The following is a 27,084-nucleotide window of genomic DNA, read 5'->3' on the forward strand; positions in this document are numbered from 1 at the left end:
ATAACTAAATCAGCGACTTGTATTTAGTGAAGAAACATTTCCTTGCAAATCTCTTACAAATCTCCGTCGCTAATTATATTCTCGAGGGAATGTTCCCTCGCTAAATTGTGATTTTCTTGTAGTGAGTTCTATAGTGTAAGAACAAACATTGATCATTCTTTACGAAGACACAAATTTATTGAATTCAAAATTATCACGCAAATAGAGTAGAGATTCGATTCATAATTCATGAAATTAACAATTGAAAGAACGAAGTAGTAATCAATTGAAAATTTCATCAATCTAATCAATTCATGGAGTAAAATTATCACAGTATACATTGTTAAGTTAGACGAAGCGCGTTCGCAATTCCCACCAAGGTGTTGAATATGAAAAATATAATACATATTGTTATTACTAACATGTGCATTAGTGTTTCAGTCGGATAACAATAAGTTCAAGCAATGAAGAATGATCAAGCATAATCTAACTAGACAAAACATTAGACGACAGAAAAGCTAGTATCAAGACTAAGGTTGATTCAGGCACAAATCAAAATACAAAATAAGACAAGTCTATCAGCGGAAGCCTGAGGCATCAGATGCAACTTGGCCATATATCAACATGAAGTGACCATTAGAAAGAACCAAATAAACTAGAAGGCGAAGTTATCACTCCTATACCCAGACAAATAGGGTAGACAAAATCAGACGAAGTATCTTGATCCAGACGATGTCGAAAATATTGAAGCACGTATGAAGTCCACTAATTACATTGAAAGAAATCATACAAAAAACACAAGAGGACATCAATGTGAATACAGAAAGGAGGAAAATAGGAAAACATGGATTCACAAGACAAAGTTGAGTGCGTTAGAGAAAGGACACCTACTTTTCTGAAAAAGACATCACCCCAACAACTAAACTAATGAGGAAAGTACAAATATACCTAGATCACGATTGAAGTCAGATATCGAAGTAATCAACTACACAGAGAGACTCCACGAATGCAAGCAAACATTTAATGCAAGATCAATTGCATTAAATGAAAATATTTACATGAACGTGATCGAAGCCTCCATCTGCAACGACACGAAGCTACACTCCAACGGAAAAATTTGAATTCAAACAACGGGCAGATTTATCAAATGGGTATAAGTATCAAGGCCAAGTAGAAGAAGAAATAGAACTAAAAAAATACAGAAAAAATGCAATACAAAAAAGAAAGCAAAAGAGCATAAGCTATTTTTCTTCTCAAAGTATTCCCTGTATATCTGTGTAAAAACTATAAGATAACTTATCTTAGTGAGTGTTGCTAATAGTCCATCCTCTCTACAGAGTAAACAAACACTTGGACACTTATCCCTGTAAGACTAAGGTTACGCACCTTAGTGAGTGTAGAAACTACTCTATCCTCTCCGTGAGAGTTGCAAACACACTCAACACCCTAAATTGCTGTAAAGCCTGAAGAGGCTAGAGAAAGAATACTTGTGAACCAGAAGTGGTTTGAGAATACTAGCGCTAGTGAGTGAAGCTAGCGGGCCAGAAGTGGTCTGTGACACCCTTACTACCCAAACACATATATTATAATAATAAAACTAACGAATAAATTTCTCAATGTTGGTAAAAGGGTTCACATAAAAACCTTCACAAATGTTCTTCAATATCCAAAATGATTGAAACTAAAAATTAGAAAATAAAACATAAGAGTTTACAAATTGTTTTCAAAATAATAAATACAACTCCAAATCTATATAAAAATTCATGTCCTAGAAATCATCTGCCCCGATGTCACAATATCAGAGCATACCCATAATTCAACGGTTGGAATTCTAGATGCCACTCAAAGTCGGATCTTCCTCACCTAAAACATCCACAAACTATACGGTTAGAAAAAAAAACATCTATATGGAAAACACACAAGGAAAAACACAACATAATCCCATCATAACTCATTACTTAATAACATATTCACCAGCATTTATATATATCATAATTTGTCAATCATTCATCATCTTCACATCTCAATTCACAATTACATCAATCCATCACAATCCACAAAAATCTTACAATTAACACTATGCCAAGGCCACGTCACATTTGACACAAGTGATACGGGTTAATTGCCTCACTCATCCCACACCATGCCAGGGGCATGCTCGTCCTTGTAGCATCACTTACTCAAGGTTCTTCTCATCCTTGGTCATTAGTGTGAGGAACAACAATCACATTAAAATCCACACAATCTCTTATAATTAACCCTATGCCAAGGCTGCCACATCTGACATAAGTGATACGTGTTAATTGCCTCACTCATCCCACACTATGCTAGGGGCACGCTATCCCTGTAGCATCACTTATCCAGGGGTCGTCTCATCCCTGATCATATGTGTGAGGAACCACAATTACATTCATATTCACATTCAATACAACATTCCATCTCATAACTCAATTTCATATCACATACAATAAATACACACAATACAATGATTCACATATTCCTCAAGCAATTCACCATAAATATACATCTATAACAATAATATAACATTAATATAAAACTCAATTAATGCATCAATCACTACTACAAGATATACATTCTACATCGGTTCTCTAAAGTCATCTACATCGGTTCTAAAACCGATGTAGAATAGAGCGATGTAAAAAATGCATACATTTTTACATCAGTTCTGAAAAACTGATGTAGATTTAAGCATAAATCTACATCGGTTCTCCAGAGAACCGATGTAGATTTTTAAGATTAAATCTACATCGGTTTTCTTGAGAACCGATGTAGATTGCATTTTTTTTATAAAAAAAAAAAATCATGCTTATTTTTATATTTCAATATTTATTCTTTCCATCAGTACTTCCTCAATCAATTTACAGTAATATCTCCTTGGACAATCTTAATAATGAAGATTTAATAAAGAACAAGGAAGTAAAATGTTGTCATCTCATGACACCATATATGCCTCCCTATCAAAATTACAACATCTCACAGGATAAACAGTCAAAAGCTCTACTTATGGATTACAAAATATAAACAAATTGTGTCCTAGTATACTCTCACCCATCCTCGCCAGTTATCTTTTTTACAATATTATAAGAACCTGAAATCAAATTTGAAATCAGTTTTCACTTCTTGGTGGCTCAACCCAATTTTCGCTCACAATTTTTTTGAAATCAAATTTGTTCTCATCATGCATTTAAAGAAAAAAAGACCCAGAGGTGAGTTAAAAACAAAGAGGCAGGAAAGAGTTGATGCATAAATTCATAGTCCATAGTTAACTCATGCTCATGATGTTTAAGATGTTTAATTGGTTAATTGCATGATTCCTACAATTTTAGACAACATTATGTACAATACATACTTGCACCAAAGAAAGCAAAATAGCTGCATTTGCAGGGGCGAGAGAGAAGCCCATCATTCCTCCACGCAATTCATTAGGAACATACCTGCAAACAAATTAAATAAAACTAAAACAAAACAAAATGAGTTTTTGATAGATAAATTAAAACTAAACAAAACAAAATGAGTTTTGTTTCACGTTGTTGCATATTACAAATAGAACAGAACAAGTCATCAATCCAAAAAAATAAAACAAAAATGAAATATATTTTGGTTACACTAAAAAAGATACAACAAAGCTGTCAATATCTGAGTCTTGACCCATTTTATAATCTGCAGAACCATTTACAATGGTGTAATTTTTCTTTGTTCCATTTTCAATGAATCAAAGACTAAATCTGAAAAGAAAAACACAAAAATGAACAAACTTGTATGCTAAATTGAATCACCACACCCCTGTACAATCCAGAATTTCCAAGTTCAGACCAGGTGCTTGCATCAACATAACTGAGCTAAAGCATGCTTGCATCCAAAGACTTGGAGTGATATAATATAACATAAACAATAACTTAAAAGCCTCTTCTCATAATGATGCAGACACATTTTCTCACAATAATGGACTAAAAAAATTCTTATAAATTTGTTCAATCAAGTCCATTTCTAGATTCACCAATACAAAGAAGCCTGAAGAAGAAAAAAAAGTCAGTAAGAAATCCACTTAATGCGATATGATCTTAGTGTTTTATTCTCTCAGTAAATCATATGATGTGATTTCAAATTTGATATCATACCACCACTGTAGGTGACCATAGGATCCAAAAAATTCCAATAGAGAAGTGAAAGCAAGATTGTGCACACGCCAGCAGCCATATCCTTTTATCTGTGGATTAAAAAATTACAAAGCATGAGATCCAAATTTAATATATGCGTGGAAAGGAAAGAGACTCTTATAGTAGTTCTTCCTAAATACTAACTCATGGTACACACATAATTTTAAGACAAAATGGAAACTATTATCTCCACGGGCCTACGAGGGTGGATGGTGTGAGAAGACGGAACCCTAGGCCCGCTGAAGGACTCCACGGTGCTGCTCATGCCGCTGGTGGTGGGCCGGTTCACCTGGACCACGGGCTCGAACTTGGAGAAGCCGTGGGCCTAGTAGAGGGGAATCTGGTCGGACTCAGGCCCGCGAAAGGATCGGGCGGCGTTGTCGTAGGACTTGGCAGCATCCTCGGTGGAATCAAAGGTGCCGAGCCAGACGAGCGACTTCTTCCAGGGATCTCGAATCTCGGCTGCGATGTGGCCCCAGGGGCGCTTCTTGACGCCGCGAAAGCGCGTCTCCTTGGGCGGAGGGTAGTGGTGGGCGGCGGCGGCTCTCCCTCGGTGCATCTGGGTGTGGAGGGTGCAGAGAGTGGTTGTTGGGAGGAAGAGCAAGAACCACTAGGACGGTAGGTTTATTGCTCTTCTACAAGAACCACCAGGACGGGAGGAATGGGTTTGGGTGATGTGGCGGAGGAAGGCGAGGGAGTCAGAGGGAGAGGCAGCGACGACGACGTAAGAGTGGAGGAGGGAGTATGGGAAGCGGGGGTTGGAGGAGGAGGTTTGGGGATTTGAAGAGAGGGAAAGGAGGAGGGGGTTGGTGTTTGTTTGGAGGGAGAAGGGGATTAGGGTTCGCGATTGCGGAGCGGAATGAATGAGGGATTTTCCCCCATTACGAGAATAGTCTCATTTCTACATCGGTCATGAGCAAAACCGATGTAGAATAACCCACTGATTTTAATTTTACATCGGTCATAAGTAAAACCGATGTAAATATATTTTATATCTTTTATTTATTTACAAGTTTGTCACCGCGTTTATGATTTACATCGGCTCTACTAGAACCGATGTAAATATGACGATGTAAAAGAGTGTTTTTGTAGTAGTGAATTTAATACAATATTAAATCAAATAGTAAAATCCCTAATTTTTCTAAAACCTAACTCACATACACTTTTCTACAATTTCGTTCTCTCTCCCAGATTATCATTCTTACAAATTAAATATATATTTCTAATCCTCAATACATACAAAATCTAATGGGATCATCAATTCCTTAAACAGAAATAATTATAAAATTACTTATAATTCTAAGGGACTCTTCTTCTACCCAATTCCCTCATGTAACTTTGCATACAAATAATTCCTTTTTCCCCCGTACCTGGATAAATAGTAGCTGAAACTAAAATAGAGATCTCCTTGGTCTCCTCCTCTGAGTGCCCCTCGATCTTTCAGAGAGTGTAGACGGGAAAAAAGAGAATGTAGAAGAAAGAAGTCAGAACTGAAAGAAGTCAGAACTGAAAGAAGTCAGAACTGAAAGAAGTCAGAACTGAAAAGTGTGATTTTGGGAGTGCCAGAGCGCTCTTTATAGGCATCAGGCGTCACCGGAACGATCCGTTTCAAATCCGAAACGACTCGTTCTGGACTCTGACGGCATGTGTAAAATTCACATCCAGAACGACCTGTTCTCAAACCAGAGCGGCCCGTTCTGGGGTTGCACTTAGTTATTAGAATTAGATTTCCTTTCTTAAATGATGATGTGTGGTAATAAGTTATGGTTGATTGGACTATATTGAAATTCATGTGGTTGTCCAATAAATACTAAACCAGATAACACAAATTTATTACTAAACTTTAAATTTGAAGCTTTCTAATCTGAGTTGTCTTTTCAAAACTAAATTAATTTAAACATTGCACATGTATTTATTATGTGGCGAATGCATAATCTCCACACACAAAACCCACAAATAGATTCTAGCATGCCATGTGTTTGACAAAAGAGCACAAAAAGACCCTTCACCACCACACTATTCTTCCTTGTTTTGTTTCCTAACCACTGCTAACAAAAAACCTCCATTCATATCTCAAAATTTTCTCTTAAAATATAACATTGTAGGTATATGGATTAACCATGCTCAACACATCCAACGACACTATTAACATTTGTTTTTCTCCCCAAACACACCAACACCATATCACAAGAACCGACCTTATGTAATAACATCAACACATATGTCTAATAATCCTAAACAACTTCTAGGATTCACAATCTTGTTAGAAAAAGGATAATGAAAACCGTCCAATGCCTTATTCCTTTCCCAAGAGTGGAATTTTATGACTTGAATTATCTCTTTCACATCCTTCTTTTTCCGAACAAATATGAAATCATTTCAAGCCTTTCAAATACCCCAAAAAACATAAAATCATATTGTAAGCCATCTATGCTTTCTGCCCACATCACACTCGAATAACCCTTCAAATTGGAAGAAATTCAATCAAATATCCTAATGCAAATTTGTGCATACATGCCACCATTTCAAAATTTCATACCATACCTCTCTTCTTATGTGACAACCAAAAAAGATATGATTAGTGTCTCTCATTTCCACACCACATCATTTGCACCATAAGTCATTTGTATCCACTATCTTTCTCAAGAAAAGATTCTTTGATGATGTTATTCGATCTTATTCAACCTTCAAAACAAAAAAATTATACATTCAATGAGATTCCTCTCATCCACGTCTTCTAAAAGAACTTGTCCCACTAGTTCAAAAAAGAGACAAGACATTGCACTTTTAAATACGATTATTGGACAACTGATTATAAAAGTTATATGGTGGCATAATTGAAATTAATTGCAAAACTTTCTAAATTGATTGTTGTTGAACCAATTTAGAAACTACTTTTAAAATCGGTTAAATAATACCAATTATAAAAGTGTAACTAAAAGTGTGTTTCTAAATTGGTTATTTACAACCAATTTAGAATAGGACTTCAAAATCGATTATCTATCTAATCGATTTTTAAAGTCCTATTCTAAATAGGTTATTAAATAGCCAATTTTGAAATGTTGTAAAAAATGGTTTGTCTCCTTCAATCTCCTCTTTATGCTCTCCCTCTCTCATTGTTGTTCTCACACCAACTCTCGCCTTGCCCCCTTTGCTCTGACTATTGTGGTTATCGACATTGAAGTGCCACCTTCTTTGTTGTTAATGCCGACTCTGGAGTTCTACCACTGTCTTTCATGCCACCAACTTTCATCTTTTCATTCATTGTCCCCACCACAACCACTCTCACCATTTATGTCGCACCATGTAAATATACAGGTAGGACATGTTCTATAAAATTAAAGTATAAATCTGACATATAATCTATCATAGGTTTTTTTTTTATAGGTTTGACCTTTTTAAGAGTCTAGTCTAACCTATATTATCATATGTATAAACCTATTTTACACTAATAATGTTAAATAGGCCAATAAATTTGATTTTAAATAAGCCAACAATTATATTTTAAAATACATAAGCAAATTTATTTTATTTTTTAAATTTTTATTATAAAAAATAGTTTACTCTATTATTATTAAAATTTAAAGTTTAAAATAAAGACAAATGATGGAATCATGCCTAGGAAGGCAAGAGGTGACATATTGAAGGAGCCAAGAGGAGTTGGCTAGACATGAAGGTTTGGGCCAGTCAGGGCCCAATGGGCCTGATGGGCCTGGGAAGGCCCAAGTTGAACTTTTCATGGGCCATATTTTGTTATAGCTAATTTCATATGTTTTGTATACATGCTGTTAGTATAGGTATCATATATTTTGGTCTTGTATTTTGGACCACATAGAATAGCATTTTAGGTTTTAGGCTAGTTGGGCCTAGTTTTGGGCTTCATGGGCCTTTGGGCTTTTGGTACCCAATATTGGGCTCATTTTCATTCTTGTAATTTTTCCTTTCCATTGTAATTGTTTGACCAATGTAATTAGGTCATTAGAATAGGAAAATACAAGGAATACTAAAGTATGCTAATTAGGTTAAACTAGGTTTAATTTGGAAGCCATTTAAGTTACATTTGAGTCACATGTTTTGCACCATTGGTGGCTGAACATGTGACACTCAAATTAACCCTAAATGACTCTAAAATCAGACCTAAATGCACCTTGGTACCTAAATTTTCGGACTTACACATGTGCACCAAAGTTTGAATTCAAATTTCAAATTTGAATTCAAACTTTAGGCGCCAATTTGTGTAGCTTTGGTTTAGGTGCCTATGTGCTTCATTTCCATGCATACTTAAGTCCCCCCTTCACATTTTTGTATTCACTTATGAGAATAATGAAATTTGAGAGCTTATTCAGCCAAATTTCGTTCAAGAGTCACCATGAGAGAAAACTTCACCTTAGGAACCCTACTAGGTTTTCCTCCTCTTTGAAGTGAGCTTTCCCTTGCACCTTAAGCTTGGATGCTTCCATCCAAGGCTTAAGCCTCTTCTATATCCGAGATTCTTCCTCCATCTAGTGTTCATCTTTGTGGTTTCCATCTCCTTGAAGAAGATCCGAGCAAAGGAGAAGCTAAGGAGAAGTCATCTACCACTCCTCCTAACCTTTTCCATCAACAAAACACTAGTAAAGAGCAAACAAAGATACGATTGTTAAAATTTAAGACTTGATCTATTCTCATCCCTAATTGAATGGAAGGAATATTCTATTTTTTGTAATTTCTATTTTGTCTTGTACGATAATTTAAATACCCAATCATTAATACTCCTTTGAAGAAACACTTTTTCTGTTGGAGGATTTCCGCTAACCTTTCAAGCTTACATGAAATTTTTTTTAGAAAAATACATATGCTAAAAAATGAGTCCCTAAACTTCTCTTGCTTTTTAGTTTTTTTGTTGTTGCATGTTTCACAGAGGACCCAATTGCAGATAGATTAACTACATCTTCACCCAGAAATATTTCTGAAAGTAAGCATGTTGCTTCACTTAATGATGACTTTCAACTGCAATTAAGTTATATCGAATCTCGTTAATATAGCACCCCATATCTTGCATTATGACCCATCCCATATTTGGCTTAATCTCTTTATTTTTGACATCTGTATTTAATATAGAAAACAACATGTCTTATCTCTTTGGTGTTTTTGTTTCTTTCTAATATTTCTTTTTATTTCAAGGGAATATTCAAAATTTAGGTTAAATAAAAAAAATTAGTAGATATAGTACCAAGTATTTCTGTTGAAATATAGTGGAGAATTGTTATAGTCAACTTTCAACAGTCACTATTCTAGATTACTAAATGCTTAATTTTGCTACTAGGCTCATGTGTCAACACTTTTATTTTTTATCTTTTGTGTTGATTATTAAAGTGGTTATCATTTATTCATTAAATATAGTTGTGCAAATAACAATATTTTCTTATTTTGATTTTGATTAAAGAACAAATTATTGAAGAAAAAGATGCATTAGGTCTCTTTTAAAGTAAACTATTTAATCCCAGCAATGATATTTTTTAAAGGTATTTTGTTTGGAATTACCATTATTATTGACAATTTTTTTATTTTCTTTTGTAGTCTCATAAACAAAAGAAAACTATGAGTGCAAATACTATGTAATGAAGCCAATGCACACTATTACTGATTCACAAATAGTATTTGGATGAGTTGATGAATGTTTTACAATTTTAAAAGTTCTTATTTTATGTTCTTGTTTTATTATATGTTTTATGAATTATTATTAATTATTTTTCTCATTTTCCCAAACAAATATTTATAGATTAATTATCGTTGTCATTAGAAGACATAAGGACTAATAGGGAGCAATGGACTACAATTTTCCTTGAGCATTACATTGACTAGCTAGGACTCATATTTTCAAGTTTAAACACATGTTTCATAGTTTGGCATGTATAATACTATATTCACATTGCATGTATTTAAAACACGTTTGATTATATATATGGTTGTTCTTATTCACCTTTAACGTCCCATATGAGGTGACCTTAACGACATTTTTAGGCTTTGTGTTATTCACAAAAGTTGTAGTTTTGGTTGTTATATTTCTAATGACTTTGAAATCACTCAACAAGGATGTGTATAACTCAAGTTATGGTCAAAATAGTCAGTAGAGATCAAGCTATCAGGATTTACGTTGCCCGACAAGGTTATTCTATTTTGGTTTGCGTTTTTGACGTTTTGGGACCCCCCCCCCCCCTTTTTGGCATGTTTATGATACTTTATGATTTCTTAGTGATTCTTTATAATACTTATGATATGATTGAATGAGTTTGATTTGAGATTATGAAATATGGTATTATATTGATGTATTTTGATGATGGTTGTGAATTGTATGATATCCAGTAATGACTATTGTATGAATAAATATAAATGGTGTGTGCTAGATGGAATGTTAACTAGTTGTGAATTAAAACATTGATGTGTATGAGGAGGTTGTGCAAGGGACTTTTAGATCATTAATTTTAATGTAATTGGAGTTTGTATTTATTTCTTTTGAAATGATTTATGAACTTATCGATTTTCTAAACCTTGTTTTAATCCATTTGGATATTGGAAGTACTTCTTTTTTTATATGTGAACCATTTTACCTTATTTTGGTAATTCATTCTACTTATTATTTTATTATGTATGTTGGGGTAAAATGAGTGTTACAAAACCATTTGATATTGTTGGATTTGTAGGTTTTGTTTTGGTATGCTCCTAAAATAGATCTACTATTTAAAAAATGTTATTTTAAAATTAGTTGTTTCATAACTGATTTTGAAAGTTAAGACTTATAAAATTAGTTATCAAATAATCAATTTTAAAAATTCACTTTTAAAATTGATTATTTGATAATTGATTTTGAAAACCCTAAGCCTTAAACTTGTCCACTTTTAAACAACCAATTTTAAAAGTCAAGACTTACCAAATTGGCTCTTTTAAAATCCTACAAAAAAACAATTTTACAAGTAAAAAATTACCAATTTTAAAAGTCATTTTCTCACTAGTGTTTGTATTTCCCCTCTTATTAGTCATAATTGTCTTATATGATAATTTGACACAAAATTATCCCTATTTTTCATGTCGTCAAACCCAACAATCATCCTCACCCTCCTTATATTTCTCAACACCTCTTCCAACTCTAACAACTCCTTTTTGCCCATTCAACCAATGACCTCCTCTACTCCCAAGTATCCTCCCACCTCCCCTCAAACCACTTACATGCATCTCCCACCTTCATCCCCTTATCTCAAACTACATTATATACTCTTTGAAATCTATCTTTTAGAGAACTCCACCTTCATCCATTGATCATGTTAAACAAATTTTTATTACCCAAATCCACCCTCTTATACATCGACCTTGAAAATCACTTCTCTTGAAAATTTGAATTGTCTTCCATTCTATTGATATTGTTCCACCAATTTGAGCGACTCCTACTACTACTCACCCATCTTTATTTTCCATTAGCATATTTTCCTCTAAGCACCCTATACCACAACTCTTTTCTCTCAATTTTCATCCTCCAATGCCATTTTCCTAACAATGCCAAATTAAAAGCTTTAAGATTTCTTATTCCCAAACCTCTTCCGTCCTTCTCTATAAACATGCACCATTTCCCATGCCCCCCAATGAACTTTATGTTTTTCTACATTCCCACCCCACAAAAGAATTTTAAACAGAGATTCAAGTTTAGAAATAATATCTTTCGGAGCTTGGAAAAAAGAAAGGAAGTAGTTAAAAAGAGATGACAAGACTAATTTGATTAAAAATACCCTTCCACATCTTGAAATATCTTTGCCTTCCCAAAACATTAATCTATTTCTCACCAATTCTACTATTGATTTCCACATGTCTTTCTTTCTTAGATTAGCCCCAATTGGTAACCCCGATTATTTGAGAGGTAGGACTCCAACCTTACAATTAAAAATAATTATCGCATTTATTAAGCATTCATTAACAACATTCACCCCTACCAATTGACTTTTACGATCATTCACTTTTAAACCAAAAATCAATTATGTATGTATCTAAACATGTAAAAGCTTATTTTATCCTAAAAATATTTATATATGTATAAATTACAATGTTTTTATAGACAAGTATGAATTATAATTTTTTATACACAAAGTACGAATAATATTACATCTAAAAGGCTAATGCAATGTATATATATTTATACTTGATTAATGTGACTTTGAAGCCTTTCCTCAGATCTCTTCTATTTAATATGTAATCTTCATATTCTTCCTTGTAATGTCATTCCTGATATTGAAAAAAATTAAAAGATACACCAAATTTATCAAGTTAATAAACCAATAATTTGACTCATAATTTTACTAGCTGAACTGAATGCCAATAAAGACCCACTAGAAAAATTTTGTCTTTGATGTCAAGGGGTCTTCTTGAGTAGCAATACTCATCAAAATAAGATTTTAATGGTCACATCATGAGGAACATAAACTCATATTGGATCCTAAACCATTTTTATCAAAATTAATAGCTTTAAAACAAGGTTTGAAAGGACCTTGTAAAATAAAAAAAATATACAAAATCCTAAAAAATTAGCAAATTTTTTTAAAAATTTTGAAATATTTTAATATAATCAAAAGGTAATCATTGTCATCTAACAAATTAAATTAAGAATATATCTTGTACAAGAGACATCTTTTAGGAAAAAAATGATATATGTCATGTATATAAAAAAAAAAACAAGTTGTAAAAGTAACACTATTATGTTACAAGTTTTAAATTTTTGGCATATAACATTAAAATTTACACACCTGGATTGTTGTGCATATACGATATGGTCTTGTTCAAATTTCCAAGCCAAAGTTTCTTAGCAAATGTTATATACACTGATTTCAAAAATGGTGTATTAAGATCATCTCTCAAAAATGTTTTCATACTTGGAATATTGTTCACCCTCATTGTTTGTAAGTTAGGCCAATTAAAACATCCTCCTTCCTGACTAAAGTTGACAAGATTTGGAAGATCCTTGAGCACAAGACATTTCATTTTAGGGAAAATGGTAGACTCTTTTTCACCTTTATCACTAGATATTACCTCTTCTACTTTCTCACAATTACACAATCTGAGTATTTTGAGTTTATCAAGATTTTTGGCCTGAGAAAGTGAGAATAAGCTTTTAAGGCAATGGCAACGAATAATGAAAAGTGAAACCAAATTAGGGAAAAATGGAACTTGAGGTTCCTTGTTCCAGAAACATGTCAAATTACTTAGGTTACTCATTGCTAACACCCTTAGTTGAGGAAGCATTTCTTGGTTATCATGAATTGGTTTGCCACCTTCAAGGATAAATACCTCATTCAATAATTCACATTTTTCCAAAGTCAATTTTTTTAGCTTCTTGAATCTTATTATCATAGCGGGGGAGAAGACACTCAATAACTTTTTGTTGTTACTCAAAGTAAGATTTTCCAACTCACAAAATGATTCAGAAGGACAATTGTAGTGCCAAAGCTCCTCAACCGGTTGATTCATTACATAAAGTACCTTCAATTTGTCCAATGACAACTACAAAGAACAAATAATAATTTTCAATGATTTGGAACGAAGATGAATAAAAAAAAACTTTGTATACATACACGTTCTCGATAATGAATATTATTTCTAAAATGTTAAAGTGAAGAAACTTACTGAATTTGGAAAGAAATAGTTTGAATTATCCAATTTTGGATGATCTTTCTCCTCATTGGACTTTTCAACAAAAGTCTTCATACTAGGACAATTTTCTATTTTCAGTGTCTCTAAGGATGGAAATTCAGCTGCAATAGGAAAGGCAATGGAGAGATTTAACAGATTTACAAGGGAAACATCCTTCAAATGAGAAAATGTGGTTTTACCTCTCGTTCCTTCTTCCTCATGGATGGTCATAATTTTATGCAAGGCCATACAATCTGTAATTTCCATATTTTTTAGCCCTTGAGATATGGGCAACCATTCAAGAGACTCACAATTCTTCACTTGTAGGATTTTCAAGTTTTGATAGAGCTCGACAATTTCTTCATTGATGATTTGAGTTAATTTAGGTAGATCATTCAAGATCAATTCATCTAACTGTTGTAAGAGCTCAGTTGAATGAGATATTGTTCCACCAATATTGAATAACATCTTCAATTCCATACAATCACTCACAATGAGTTTCTTCAATTTTCCTAACTCTTGTAAAGTCTTAGATGACACAACAACAACCAACTTGTCACAACTACGTAACGTGAGTTCATTTAGCTCAAAGAAAGACTTCCCATCAATAATTGTGGACGATGCATCTTCGGTTGCAAACCCATTTGTGAATGATGTCAATTGAGGACATTTTTCTATTGTCAAGGATTTTAGACTTGGCAATTCTACTCCATAACTGTAGAAACATTCCAATCCTGAGAGAGACTTCAACTCTACCTTGGTTAGTGATGGGAACTTTGCTGGTAGTATCTGATTTTCATTAAAAGAATGAACTAAATTGCTTAACGACTCACATGCCTCTAACTTTAATTCATTTAGTTGGTGGAGCTTCTCTGTTGTAGAATAATAGAATAGAAGTATTAGAGAGGGGCAACTTTTGATGTGTATCAATTGGAGATTTTCGAGGCCAAAAATTTCTATTTGCTTCCAATGCCATACAATTTTTAGATTATATAGTTCTATTAATTTTAATTCCCTCATCTGTGTGAAATATATAGCATGTCCATCTTCATCAGGGGAAACATCAAACAAATATTGTATTGTATTGCATTGTTGAATGTTGATAACTTCAAGTTTATTTTGCCTCTTCATCAAAATAACGAGAAATCTAATCAGCTTTTCATCGCAATTTTTTGCCTGGAATATTAACAAGTTGGTGAAATGTGATGGTCGAAGATTATCCAATATCTTGTGTAATTCCTTACTGTCACCAATTTCATACTTAGTAGTTGTTGATAATTCATCATCCTGTAAATTTTTCTACTCTTGTTACCATTTTGTGCAACTAGAGTGGCAATTATTCAAACATAGAGTAAAAGACTCACTAAATATATATCCAATACCTTGAAAGAAGTAAGGTAACCTATTTTTCATAATTAAGTCTCCCAAATTTTAAATTTAAATGCAGATTTTTTTTTATCAAATATTCTTTATGTACATATTTGAAATTTAGGAATTAACCTAATTTGAAGAATTTTTTGAAAGTTGTAAAATAGGATTTAATTTGACAAATAATTTTTTTTGATAATTTTCAATTTTGGTTGAAATTTAATGTTTTGGTTAATGAGTTTTGAGCATAGAAAGATTTAAAACAATTTAATAGTATTAAATTTTTATAACGTATTTAAGTTGAAAATGAGAATTTAAAGACTCATAATAGAACAATATTTATAAAAGAATCAAAAGTCACTCGATCAATCTAAAAAGTGGGTGGACTTAATTAATTAAAAAAGTTTAGATTTGAAAATCATAGTTAATAACAATTAAAGAAGGCAAAAGCATAACCTTAAACAAGCTTAATGTTTTTAGTCTATTATGGCAAATAGTGTTGTGATAGAGAACTAACCCATGATTCAAAAAAATAGATAACTTCTGTATCAATGTTATGTTGCACTTGATTTTCCATGATGAATGATTTTAATCGTGATTCTTTTATCTTTCCGAATCCAGACTTCTTTAAGTTAGGGCAGCGGTTCAGAATAAGATTCTCCAAGTATGGCCATTCAACAATGTCTCCTGAGGAAAAACTCCCTAGATTGGGCAAGTCTTCACAATACACTGTATTTGTTTCCGGAAATTCCATTCTTATTGTGACATCTTTGATTTTTTTAAGATCAAAATATCTTTCCTGTATAATCCAAGGCAATTCTTCATGATAAGCCAATTCTTCTTAAGGTTGTTAGGATGTAAACAAATAATAAGAATTAATTGGGGACGTAAAGTTTATACTGTCATATAAATTTAATGTCGTCAACTTACAATATAATAAACTAAAAGAATACTAACACCAATGAAAAACATAAAAATTGGTGGGTCTTTCATTCTATATAATGACCCTCTTTCTTAATTTTTGGTTTTCAATAAAATATATTCAATGAGAAATGATATTAAGAAGAGTATGTTAGAGAATGTATTGTTAACACTGTTCACAAACTTAATATTCTCAAATAATTAATCTATTATTTATATTTTATTTTAAAATTATTAAATTAAAAATATTTACTAAAATAAAAATCTCTCTCTCTCTCAAACATACTCTGAATTTACGCTAGATTTAAGAATCATTAATTTGGTGACTATAATAAAACATTGTGATTTGATTTGTTTACTAAACATGTAAAGTAAAATAAGTTGTATTGCAATAGTAGGAAAAAGAAAATGAGTAGTGATAGTATGAAGAAAAAGTGATAAATATTTGTCACCATTATGCCGTACGCCCTCCCCCAGCGGAAGCCAATAGTGTATCTGAGAATATTTAACATTTCCCACCTCTCCCCTTCTGCCATAGCAGCAAATATATATGAATGAATATAGTTTTTCGTTGGTATGTGCTTTTATGGAAGAAACTCCTCTTTATGTGCTTTTATATATCAAACCTCAACTCAACTGTTTTTATTACAAGGACTCAAAAACAATACATATAGTAGTCAAAAATAATATAAACTAATTCAAATATAATGCAACTGTGAATCTTATTCATAGATAACCAAGATTTTCTTTATTATTATAGTACTAATTAAATAAAATATTAAGTTCCAACTTTGTTATTAAACGAATAAAAAAATAAGAAAATAATTTTTAATAAATATGATTACCACCTTTCATGTTAATCGAAGTAACTTTTTTTTTTTTATCAATTCAGTTTATACAACTCCAGTACTATAAAATTTTCAACATGAATCATTAATTTTCACAATACAATATCTTTACACAATTCAAAAAATGGTATGTTTATAATAGAAACTAAATAACTAACTATATATATGCTTTTATGATGTGTATGGATTTGTATAATTCAAAATGAAATGGATTATGGTAGTGTAACTGCACGGCGCTCCTTCTAATTGTCTCTTTGATAGTCTTCAGCTAAATTTACCTGCTTGAGACTCTCCAAGAAATATAATTTCATATCCGTGAAGTCGAAATATTTATAACTTAGAAAATGCTTCAATTTTTTATTCTGTCAATGGACATCAAGTTTAAGTAATTCCTTTCTTTCATTCTACCAATTTCAAAAACTAATTCCTTACTTAAATTTAAGTAAAATTCCTTTTTGATTCTACCAATTTCCAAAAGGAATTCCTTACTTAAAACTAATGCCAGGATCTAGAATAAGAATATCACAATTACTTTGTCACCACATAATGCATGCTTTTATGAAGAATAATATAAACGGAACAACTTCTGCAATACACCTTTTTCTCCAAAGCTTTTCTATATATAAATATTATTATATATAAAAACAAAAAGAAGTAATTTCTTTAACAGGGAACAAATAATATTAATAAAATATATTAACGATACTTGATTTAAAATTCAAATAAAACTAAAAATAAAAAAATAATATTTAATATTTTTGTAATGTCATTAATTACTATAAGAATTGCTACATTTATGTTTGATTAATTAGTAATGATGGATACTAATAATATTAATTTAAAAATTACAATATTTATATTATCAAATAAATATTATATAATCTATATGTATATGTATATAATTTATACTTAATATATATATATATATGTGTGATTATAATAATTGTCATTTGTGATTTTTTCCTCATTCTATGTTTTAATACTTTACACATTTTACAACTATTATATGTTTAGTTTAATGGTTTTTCTTAATACTACTACCTAATATAATTAATATCTATGATGATTTCAGATATATATATATATATATATATATATATATATATATATATAAATATATATATATATATATAAATATATATATATATATATATATATTTAGTTATTTAAATTTAAAGTAAATTTATTTTTTATTTCTCAAATTTAAAATTATTTTTTTAGTCCTGAAATTTTTTAAAAAACTTGTTCTAATCTCTTAAGTAGGCCCAAGCAAGTAGCGCGAGGATTTCAGGCCTCCAATTTATTTTAACATTAATATACTACTATAAAATTAAAAATATTTAATTTTAAAATTCAACCTAAAAGAATTTTTAATTAAAATTTTAAAATATTCTTACTAACTGTGAAGTTTATATTGGTACTATAAATACTATTTAATGAATAATAATTTTGAAATTTCTCCTAATCAATAATAATATTAAAAAAAAAAGATATTGATTAGTTATTTTAATAGGTAAAGAAACCCTAAAACTCTCTAATTTCCTATCTCTTTTTGTGAGTCTCTTTGACCACTCCTTGACTTCTTTTTGTTACATCATAACAATAATATAACAATAATATTTATAAATTAATATAAAATCCAATTAATTCACCAATTTAATACAATATTAAATCAAATAGTAAAACTCCCAATTTTTCTAAAACCTAACTCACAGACACTTTTCTACAATTTCTTCTCTCTCTGAAATCATCATTTTCACAAATTAAATATATATTTCTAATTCTCAATACATATAGAATCTAATGAGATCATCAATTCTTCAAACAGAAATAATTATAAAATTACTTTCCAAAACCTAACTCACAAGCACTTTTCTACAATTTCGTTCTCTCTCCTAGATCATCATTTTCACAAATTAAATATATATTTCTAATCTCAATACATACATAATCTAATGGAATCATCAATTCCTCAAACAGAAATAATTATAAAATTACCTATAATCCCAAGGGATTCTTCCTCTACCCAATTTTCTCATGTAACTCTACATACAAATAATCCCATTTTCTCCTGTAACTTGATAAATAGTAGCTAAAACTAAGCAGGATCCGGTTGGTCTCCTCTACTAGATTTCCCTCGGTCTTCAGAGAGTGTAGAAGAAGAAAAGAAGTCAGAACTGAAAAGTGTGCTTTTTGGGAGTGCTAGAGCTCTCTATTTATAGGCATCAGGCGTCGCCGGAATGACCTGTTTTGAATTCCGTTCTGGACTCTTACGTTATGTGTAAAATTCACATCCAGAACGTTTTGGGGTTGCATTTAACCCATAATGACAATATTTGGAACGTCCCGTTGTGAGCTACACTACAAAAAATATGCAATTTAGCGATCACCAAAATCGGTCACTAAATGTTTATTTTTTATTTTATTAAATTTTATAGACGTCGCAAATTTGGTTGCTATGAATCACTCATATTCGGCCTCTTAAGGATTTTATTTCACAATACTTAAGTTTTTAGCATGTTTTGTCCTTAATTACACAATTTTTTGGATAGTTCCCAAGAGGTCACCCATCCCTATACTACTCCAAGTCAAGCACGCTTAACTGTGAAGTTCTTATGAGATAAGCTACCGAAAAGCAAATGTATGTTGTTAGTATAGGTAGTACAAATTAATTCATTTAAGTCATCCTCAACTATCCAATCTCATACTTATATTATTTTTGGATCCTTATCATTTTGGTATATCTGGACCGTTATAAATATATAATAATATACATAATAATTATATAACTAATAATAATAATTATATTATATTTAATTAATCTTTATTTATATATATACTTACTTTTATAATTAACAATCTACTTATTTCTATTTAAAATTAATTTTATGATACAGTTTAAATTATTTATTATAAATTTAAAAGTTTAAGTAATAATTTATATATTTTAAAATGAGAAGGGTTATAATAACACTGGTATAACTTTTACTAAGTATTACACCGCTCAATAAATTTATATTAAATGTGATTTTGTAAATCCAACCGATAGATTGAAAGTTCATATCACTTTATATGTTTATATCAATTTTTGTTAAAATTGAACAACAACTTAAAAGTAATTAATCAAAGTGCTCATATTTTATTTGAATGTATATATTACGTCAATTTTGTTTTACAATAATGAAGTATCAAATCATCTTGAATTCATATAAAATTTTGTATACATGATTTAATAGTAAAAAAACTTTCAATCTAGCAGTTGAATTTATAAAATTCACATTTAATATAAATTTATTGAGCGATGTAATATTTAGTAAAAGTTACACCAATTTATTATAACCCTTCTCTTTTAAAATATTATTTTTATAAATTAAATTTTAACATTTTAAATAAATTATTAATTAACTTAATATATTTATTCATCTTAAATCTAAGATATAAAATTCAAAAAATATATTTATTCTTGTTTTATTTTCTAATTATCAACCATTAATAAAATGCTAATTTAAAATCTTATCTAGTTATATCATAATATTTTCATATCAAGTTTAAAATCAGATATTAGTTATACAAAAATATTAAAATCATATAGTAAATTATTAATAAGATTCTAGTTAAATAATTTAAAATAATCAATTTTATCACACAACAATAAAGAAATACTAATAGTTAAGAAAATACATTTGTACTCTTCCTATTAGAAAAAGAGAGGATCTTATAATTCTTTTTTTCCTTAAGATATCACATCTCTTCTATCAATAAATTTAAATATAAAAATTTATTTAAAAATAAAGTTATCATAAGTTAGAAATATATATTATAAATATGGATCAAAATAAATAAGAAATTTTAAAAAATTCATATACTCTAATTAAAAAAATGCCTAAAAATCCAATTGTAAAAAAAAAACTCTAAATATTTTTTCACATAAATAACTATTGGTATTAATTATGTAGGAGTGCATATAAATATTTTTTTTATTATAAATTAATGTCTTGCTCTTACAAAAAAAAAGAAAATGGAATTGATACTCAACAACAATATTATCATCACTTTTAAGAAATTTATAAATTTTTTTAAGTTTTATTTAGCGACCGAATAGAATTTCGTCGCTAATTTTAACTAATATTTAGCGACCAAATAGAACTCTGTTGCTACTTTTAACTACTATCTAGCGACCAAATAGAATTTCATCGCTAATTGTTACTAATATTTAGCGATTGAATTTAATTCTATTGCTAAAAAAATCAAACTTTCTGATTTAGCGACCGAATTCAATTATGTCGCTAATTTTAACTAATATTTAGTGACCGAATTTAATTCTGTCGCTAAAAAAATCAAAATTTCTGATTTAGCGACCGTAATTTAATTCCGTCACTAAATTTAACTACTATTTAGCAACCGAATTCAATTCAGTCGCTAAAAAAAATCAAAATTTCTAATTTAGCGACCGAATTCAATTCCGTTGCTAATTTTAACTAATCTTTAGCGACCAAATTCAATTCTGTCACTAATTTTAACTAATATTTAGCGACTGAATAGAATTTTGCCGCTAATATTTAGCGACCGAATTTAATTTCGTCGTTAAAAAAATCAAAATTTTTGATTTAGGACTGAAATAGCGACAGAATTAAATTCTGTTGCTAAAAAAATCAAAATTTCTTATTTAGTGTAACAACCCGCCATAGTCTCTACACTTAGTGGAATCGCACTACTGCTAGTGAACTAAGAGAAATATTAAGCTGGATAACTCATACATACAGGTATAAATAAGAATGAAAATAACTAAGTTTCTGGTTATAAAATAGAACGCCTGTCATCCCAAAAATAATATTTCCTAGTTCCGGTCAAGCATAGAAAAAATCGTTACCCAAAATGTTAACTCTAACACGAGGATCAAACTCCCCGTCTCGCAACGGTCACCTCAACTCCAAGCTAGCCTTGACCTGCTCCCATACAAGGTATGATCATCGCAGTCCATCCACATGGAAACAAAAGGGTAAGCTAGAGTTCCAAAAATCAATCATATAAGTATAGAACAAAATCTATACTACACATCATCCAACTATCAATCATGTTCATAGAGTCACACCATACACTCTATCCAATACTACTCAATGATAAAATACAATCCACCAATCATGACAGATATCAATGCATATCAATCATCTAATGCGTTGTCACAGATACACCTAGGAGATCTCCCTAACAATAGAGTTGTATAAGTGACATCCCATCCTACCGAAACCACCCCAACCGTTTTCATGCCCAATGCGCCGCTTGGTCACAGCTAAACAGGATATAATCCTCACTCGGGTTTACTCGGATGATGTCACTTACACAATTGGAAGTCCAGATCCATCGTCAGGTATAACACAGTTGGGTACGGGCTTACCACGACCTTTGCATGCATAACCAAGTCAATTGTGGAGTTCGCCCACCGACTATCCGCAAGGATCCACGCAGCTTCCTGAGTACATGGTTAAGGGAATAACCCTCGACCTCATACCCCACTCCAACACTAGCTAAGGACTTAGAGGAGACTCACCCAACCCAGTGGCCTACCTGAGCACCACTCCCAAATCCAGTGGCCTACCTGAGCACCACTCTCATATATCAGTGGCCTATCTAAGCACCACTCTTAAGAGACTCTATGTGAGCTCTTCCAGTTCGAAAATATTTTTCCTTTCCTCAAGTCCTAGGCTAGACTCATGCCATAAGGCATCACATGCAATTATGCATCATACATCATACATGGTCTGCCCACTGTTAAGTCTCAATTATACTTCTTTTTGGACAAGACTTATTGAACAATTCCACTCATCCTATGCACCCTTGCAAGATAATTGTTCTCTTTTTGATTCAATTTTTGTGCAGATATAGCTAACCCAATTTCATCTAACAATACCTTGATACACCTCAAATTTTGTGCAGGTATTGAGGGAAAAGTTGAAAGTTGAAGACCCATTGGATTGGAAATTAAAGGAGCTAAGGAGCAGGAGAAGAGTAACTCGTCGGGCGCAAGGCTACCCGCGTCGGGCTTGAGCTAAATAGAGTGTCACACCTCTGCAATTCATAACTGTGCCGGGTGCAAGAAGGTGCGTCGGGCATGATCGAGACAGAGAGCAACTCAAACTCTCTAGAAGACATTGCGCCCAGCTTAAAAGTAATTGCGCCGGGCGTGTCTTGAGGCAGAGAGTAACTAAACTCTCTGGAAGGCCCTGTGCCAGGTGCAAAGACTAATGCACCGGGCGTGGTAACCCTAATCTGACTCCCCAAGCTCGTATTTGAGCAAATCTTTGTGGGCTTTCCCCTTATTCACACATTGGGCTAATTCTAGGAGCTAAGAAAGTGATTCCCGGAGCTTGGGACCGTTCGTTTATGGGTCTTTCCTTCGGTTCTTCATTCTCCCTTCCATCTCTAATTTTTGTTCACCCTCATTGTTTTGAGCGGTTCTACCCATTATTTTGTGGGGTTAGATGTAACCAACGAAACTCTTATGTAATCTTTACGTTTTAATGATATATATATATATATATATATATATATATATATATATATATATATATATATATATATATATATATATATATATATATATATATATATATATATATATATGTGTGTGTGTGTGTGTGTGTGTGTGTGTGTGTGTTGTTTCATTCATTGTTGTGTATGTTTCTATTCTTAATGCTTGCTTTGGATTGATCCTCCTTTGATTGATATAGGTTCCATTGGGTATTGGAAAATAACCATTGAAACTAGCTCTGAAACAAATGCCTAGTGGGAAATGTATCTAGGAATGGAGCTTGGCCCATTAGTAGTCTTAAACCCTAACCCGTAATGCGGATGTAGGTATTGGATACTCAAGGAATTGATATTCATTACTTGCACGTAGGCTCTTGCTCTAAGGGATTAGGTTTGAGTAAACTTATGGGTTGACTAAGCAATGAATGTAACAAGAGATTAAAGATTCATCACTATGTAGTTCGGTGATATCTGACCCCACAATCTTACAAAACCATAATACCATTTCTACCCTTTTCCACACACAAAACAAATACTTTTATAGTTTAACATTCCAATAGTCATAACCTTTAATTCAAATTTGCATGAAAAACTATGAAATTGGAATTATTCTTTAGTCACGAATAGTCAATAAATGCTTATTTTACCTACTAGTCCCTGTGGATACGATATAATTTACTACTTGAACGGCCGGTATACTTGTCGTGTTTGAGTCCGTTGATATAATTAAAATGATTTACAATGATAACAAAAGTAGTTTCAACGGAAATCTCAACACCCACCATTATGATCAACAATCATACACATGTCATAAGACATCACATGCAATAATGCATCATACATCATACATGGTCTATCCACCATTATGATCAATAAACATACTCATGCCATAAAGCATCACATGCAATAATGCATCATACATCATACATGGTCTACCCACCATTATGATCAATAATCATACATATATGAACATATACTCATGCCATATCATATTCAAATATTCATACATATCATCACAAAACATACATATGAATCACACCTCACCATACATCATATATCATACATACATGTTCTAAAACTTCAACTTTCAACACATGCCAAAACATCATTTCAAATATCACAAATAAACATGTTCACGCCCTAATCTGAATTTTATTGAAAAGACAGAAGGCATTAGTAATCTAGAGGAGAAAAAGAATCATACAGAGAAATTTCAGAGAGAAAGGACCTCACAGACCCAAAGTCCTTCTCTCTAAAACTTATCTCTAAAAACCTCATTTTCTCCTCAACCACACAATCCCTAATTATAAAAGTTCAGAAGTGGTCAGAACGGCCTGTTCCAAATCTGGAACGGTCCGTTCTGCACCTCTTCATCATGTGCAAAAATCACATGCAGAACGACCTGTTCTGAAACCAGAACAGCCTATTCTGGGATTCATCCAGAACGGCCTGTTTTCCATCCAAAACGGCCCGTACTCCCTCTAGAACGGCCCGTACTCCATCCAGAACGGCCCTTTCTCAACTACGATTTACAGGTCAATTCACTTTTTTTAAATTCTAATTATTCACTTTTTTTAATAGAATAATTACTACCCACTTTATGATTTTATAAAGAGTAATATTTTTATTATTTTTATTAAAGTTTTGTATAAAAAATTTTAATTGCAGAGATGAAAAAATATAATGCAATTTATCAAAGAAACAACGCGAAGTTACTATTTTAGTATTATTTTATTTTATTTTATTTCATTCTAAAATCTGTTAACTCTTTAAAGAAGTACAATAAATAATTTGTTATTATATATATTTATATATATATATTGTACAATCCATATCGAGAAGCCGAGCTTGAGCTCGACACTAAAGCACTAAATGATATCGGATATACGCCGCATGACATCGATCATAGCAAAGGCCCACTATCCACTGGGCCGAGGTCAACTTCAGGCCCAAATCAACGTTACCCTCGCATAAAAGAAAAACCCTAATTCACATCAAGGTACGTGCACTATATATATGAGACAATTACACTATCAAATACTAACTTTAGCATCGAAGTCTCTTTTGCAGGTACCACCCCCACTGCGGAGTAGTCGACGTACCCAACAAAGAAGGCTCACCAATCTTGCCCAGTAGATCGTCCCTCACGACCGATCTCCAGTAAGAATATTTCGCACCCACCGTGGGGCCGATCAAGAAATCTCTCATCGGCCACGCTTACGGTTTTCACCCGAAGCCATAGTAGACGAGCAACAGACGATCAAGATAACGCAGCAAGAATGGAAGGAGAACATTGAGACGCTTGATCAAGCAAGCCGATCAAATGCGACAACAACACACCGCTGACCTGAAAAATATGCGCGCTAGGCACAAGGCCAACCTAGCGATGCTACGAGTTGAGAACGAGGGCATCCGCGCCCTGTAGACACCCAATTTCGTCCGGGGGGCATACAAACAAGATAGGACATCAGAGGGCCCAAAAACCCAAATTAACTTTTTTTAGTGACCCAGAACGGGCCGTTCCAAAATTGAAACGGGCCGTTCCCAAGTCTGGAACGGGCCGTTCTCGAATTGGAACGGGCCGTTCCAAGGCTCCCTCAATGGCCTAAAAAATTTTATCTGGAACGGGCCGTTCCAAAATCGGAACGCGCCGTTCCCAAATCCGGAACGGGCCGTTCTGAAATCAGAACGGGCCGTTCTGGTTCCCCGAAACGAGCCGTTCTAGGGTACTAAAATGGTACATAACGTTCGGATTCAGAACGGGCCGTTCCGAATCTAGAACGGGCCGTTCTGGCCCACATCTGATGCCTATAAATAGAGATCTCGGGCATAGTTCTCAAGGCGGCCAGAGAAATTTCGAATAAGACTCCTTTGAGCACGAAAATTCTCGATCTCTCTCCTTTTTATTATATTTCTTGAGATTTGTGTCGCATCTCTATATTCTCTCTCTCTTCTATTGTATTTCTTGAGTGTTGTGAGGCAATTGTAGTGCGAAAGGTTGCCACAAAGCACCTCAAATCTCCCTATTTTGAAGATCCAATAGAGCTCATTCAAGAGGTATTTCAGTTAATTTATTTCTCTCTTTTTTATTTCTTATCTATAATAATTATTGTTATAATAAAAATAATCATGTAGACATTTTAGGGTTAATTGTATTATTTAAATTTCAAGTATGTAAATAGTTATTAATAAAGGGGATTTAATATTTAATTTATTATTTCTTATCACATTAACTTCATCATAGGGTACCGATTGAGGGCGTTGTAGGGGTGCTTAATACCTTCCTTACACGTAACCGACTCCCAAACCCAATTCTGGCTATCAAGGTCATTATTGAATTTTTAAAAAACCTTTTCTTTTTCCAATGTTTTTGAGTAAAACATTGGTGGCGACTCCAAGAACCTATTTTAAAACCATTAATTAAGGATTAGTCTGGCGTCCGGGCGTTCCTTAGTTGATGAGATCTTTAAAGGGATGTCTAAACCGTTAGTCGCGAGATCGGAAATTTTCGGGTTGCGATAGATGGCGACTCCGCTAGGGACGTTTAAAGAGGGTCAGGCCCATTTAATTGATGAAGTTAATAAAATAAAAATAATAATTTAAATATTTCT

At 32.2% G+C, this 27,084-nt stretch overlaps 1 protein-coding gene and 1 long non-coding RNA gene across 3 annotated transcripts; both read right to left on the reverse strand.

Moving 5' to 3' along the window:
* Positions 1-1,197: 1,197 nt before the first annotated feature.
* On the reverse strand, positions 1,198-5,052 carry LOC109804653 (uncharacterized). Of its 2 annotated transcripts, none has more exons than XR_014431507.1 (4): positions 4,302-5,052; positions 4,119-4,207; positions 3,350-3,455; positions 1,198-1,842 (listed from the first exon to the last, which is right to left on the reverse strand). It is a non-coding gene; the product is annotated as an uncharacterized LOC109804653 (long non-coding RNA). The 2 variants fall into 2 exon arrangements; XR_014431506.1 differs by having other exon boundaries at positions 4,315-5,051.
* Positions 5,053-11,753: 6,701 nt separating this feature from the next.
* On the reverse strand, positions 11,754-17,456 carry LOC114916278 (putative disease resistance protein At4g19050). The gene is made up of 5 exons (XM_083068322.1): positions 15,694-17,456; positions 14,009-15,095; positions 13,803-13,930; positions 12,926-13,679; positions 11,754-12,407 (listed from the first exon to the last, which is right to left on the reverse strand). Exons 1-5 carry the CDS (start codon positions 15,928-15,930, stop codon positions 12,382-12,384), a joined length of 2,232 nt encoding a protein of 743 aa, XP_082924448.1. The 5' UTR covers positions 15,931-17,456; the 3' UTR covers positions 11,754-12,381.
* Positions 17,457-27,084: the final 9,628 nt, after the last annotated feature.

This window comes from Cajanus cajan, chromosome 2 (genome assembly GCF_000230855.2).
Source record: "Cajanus cajan strain Asha chromosome 2, NIPB_CcT2T_4, whole genome shotgun sequence".
Taxonomy (NCBI): Eukaryota; Viridiplantae; Streptophyta; class Magnoliopsida; order Fabales; family Fabaceae; genus Cajanus; species Cajanus cajan.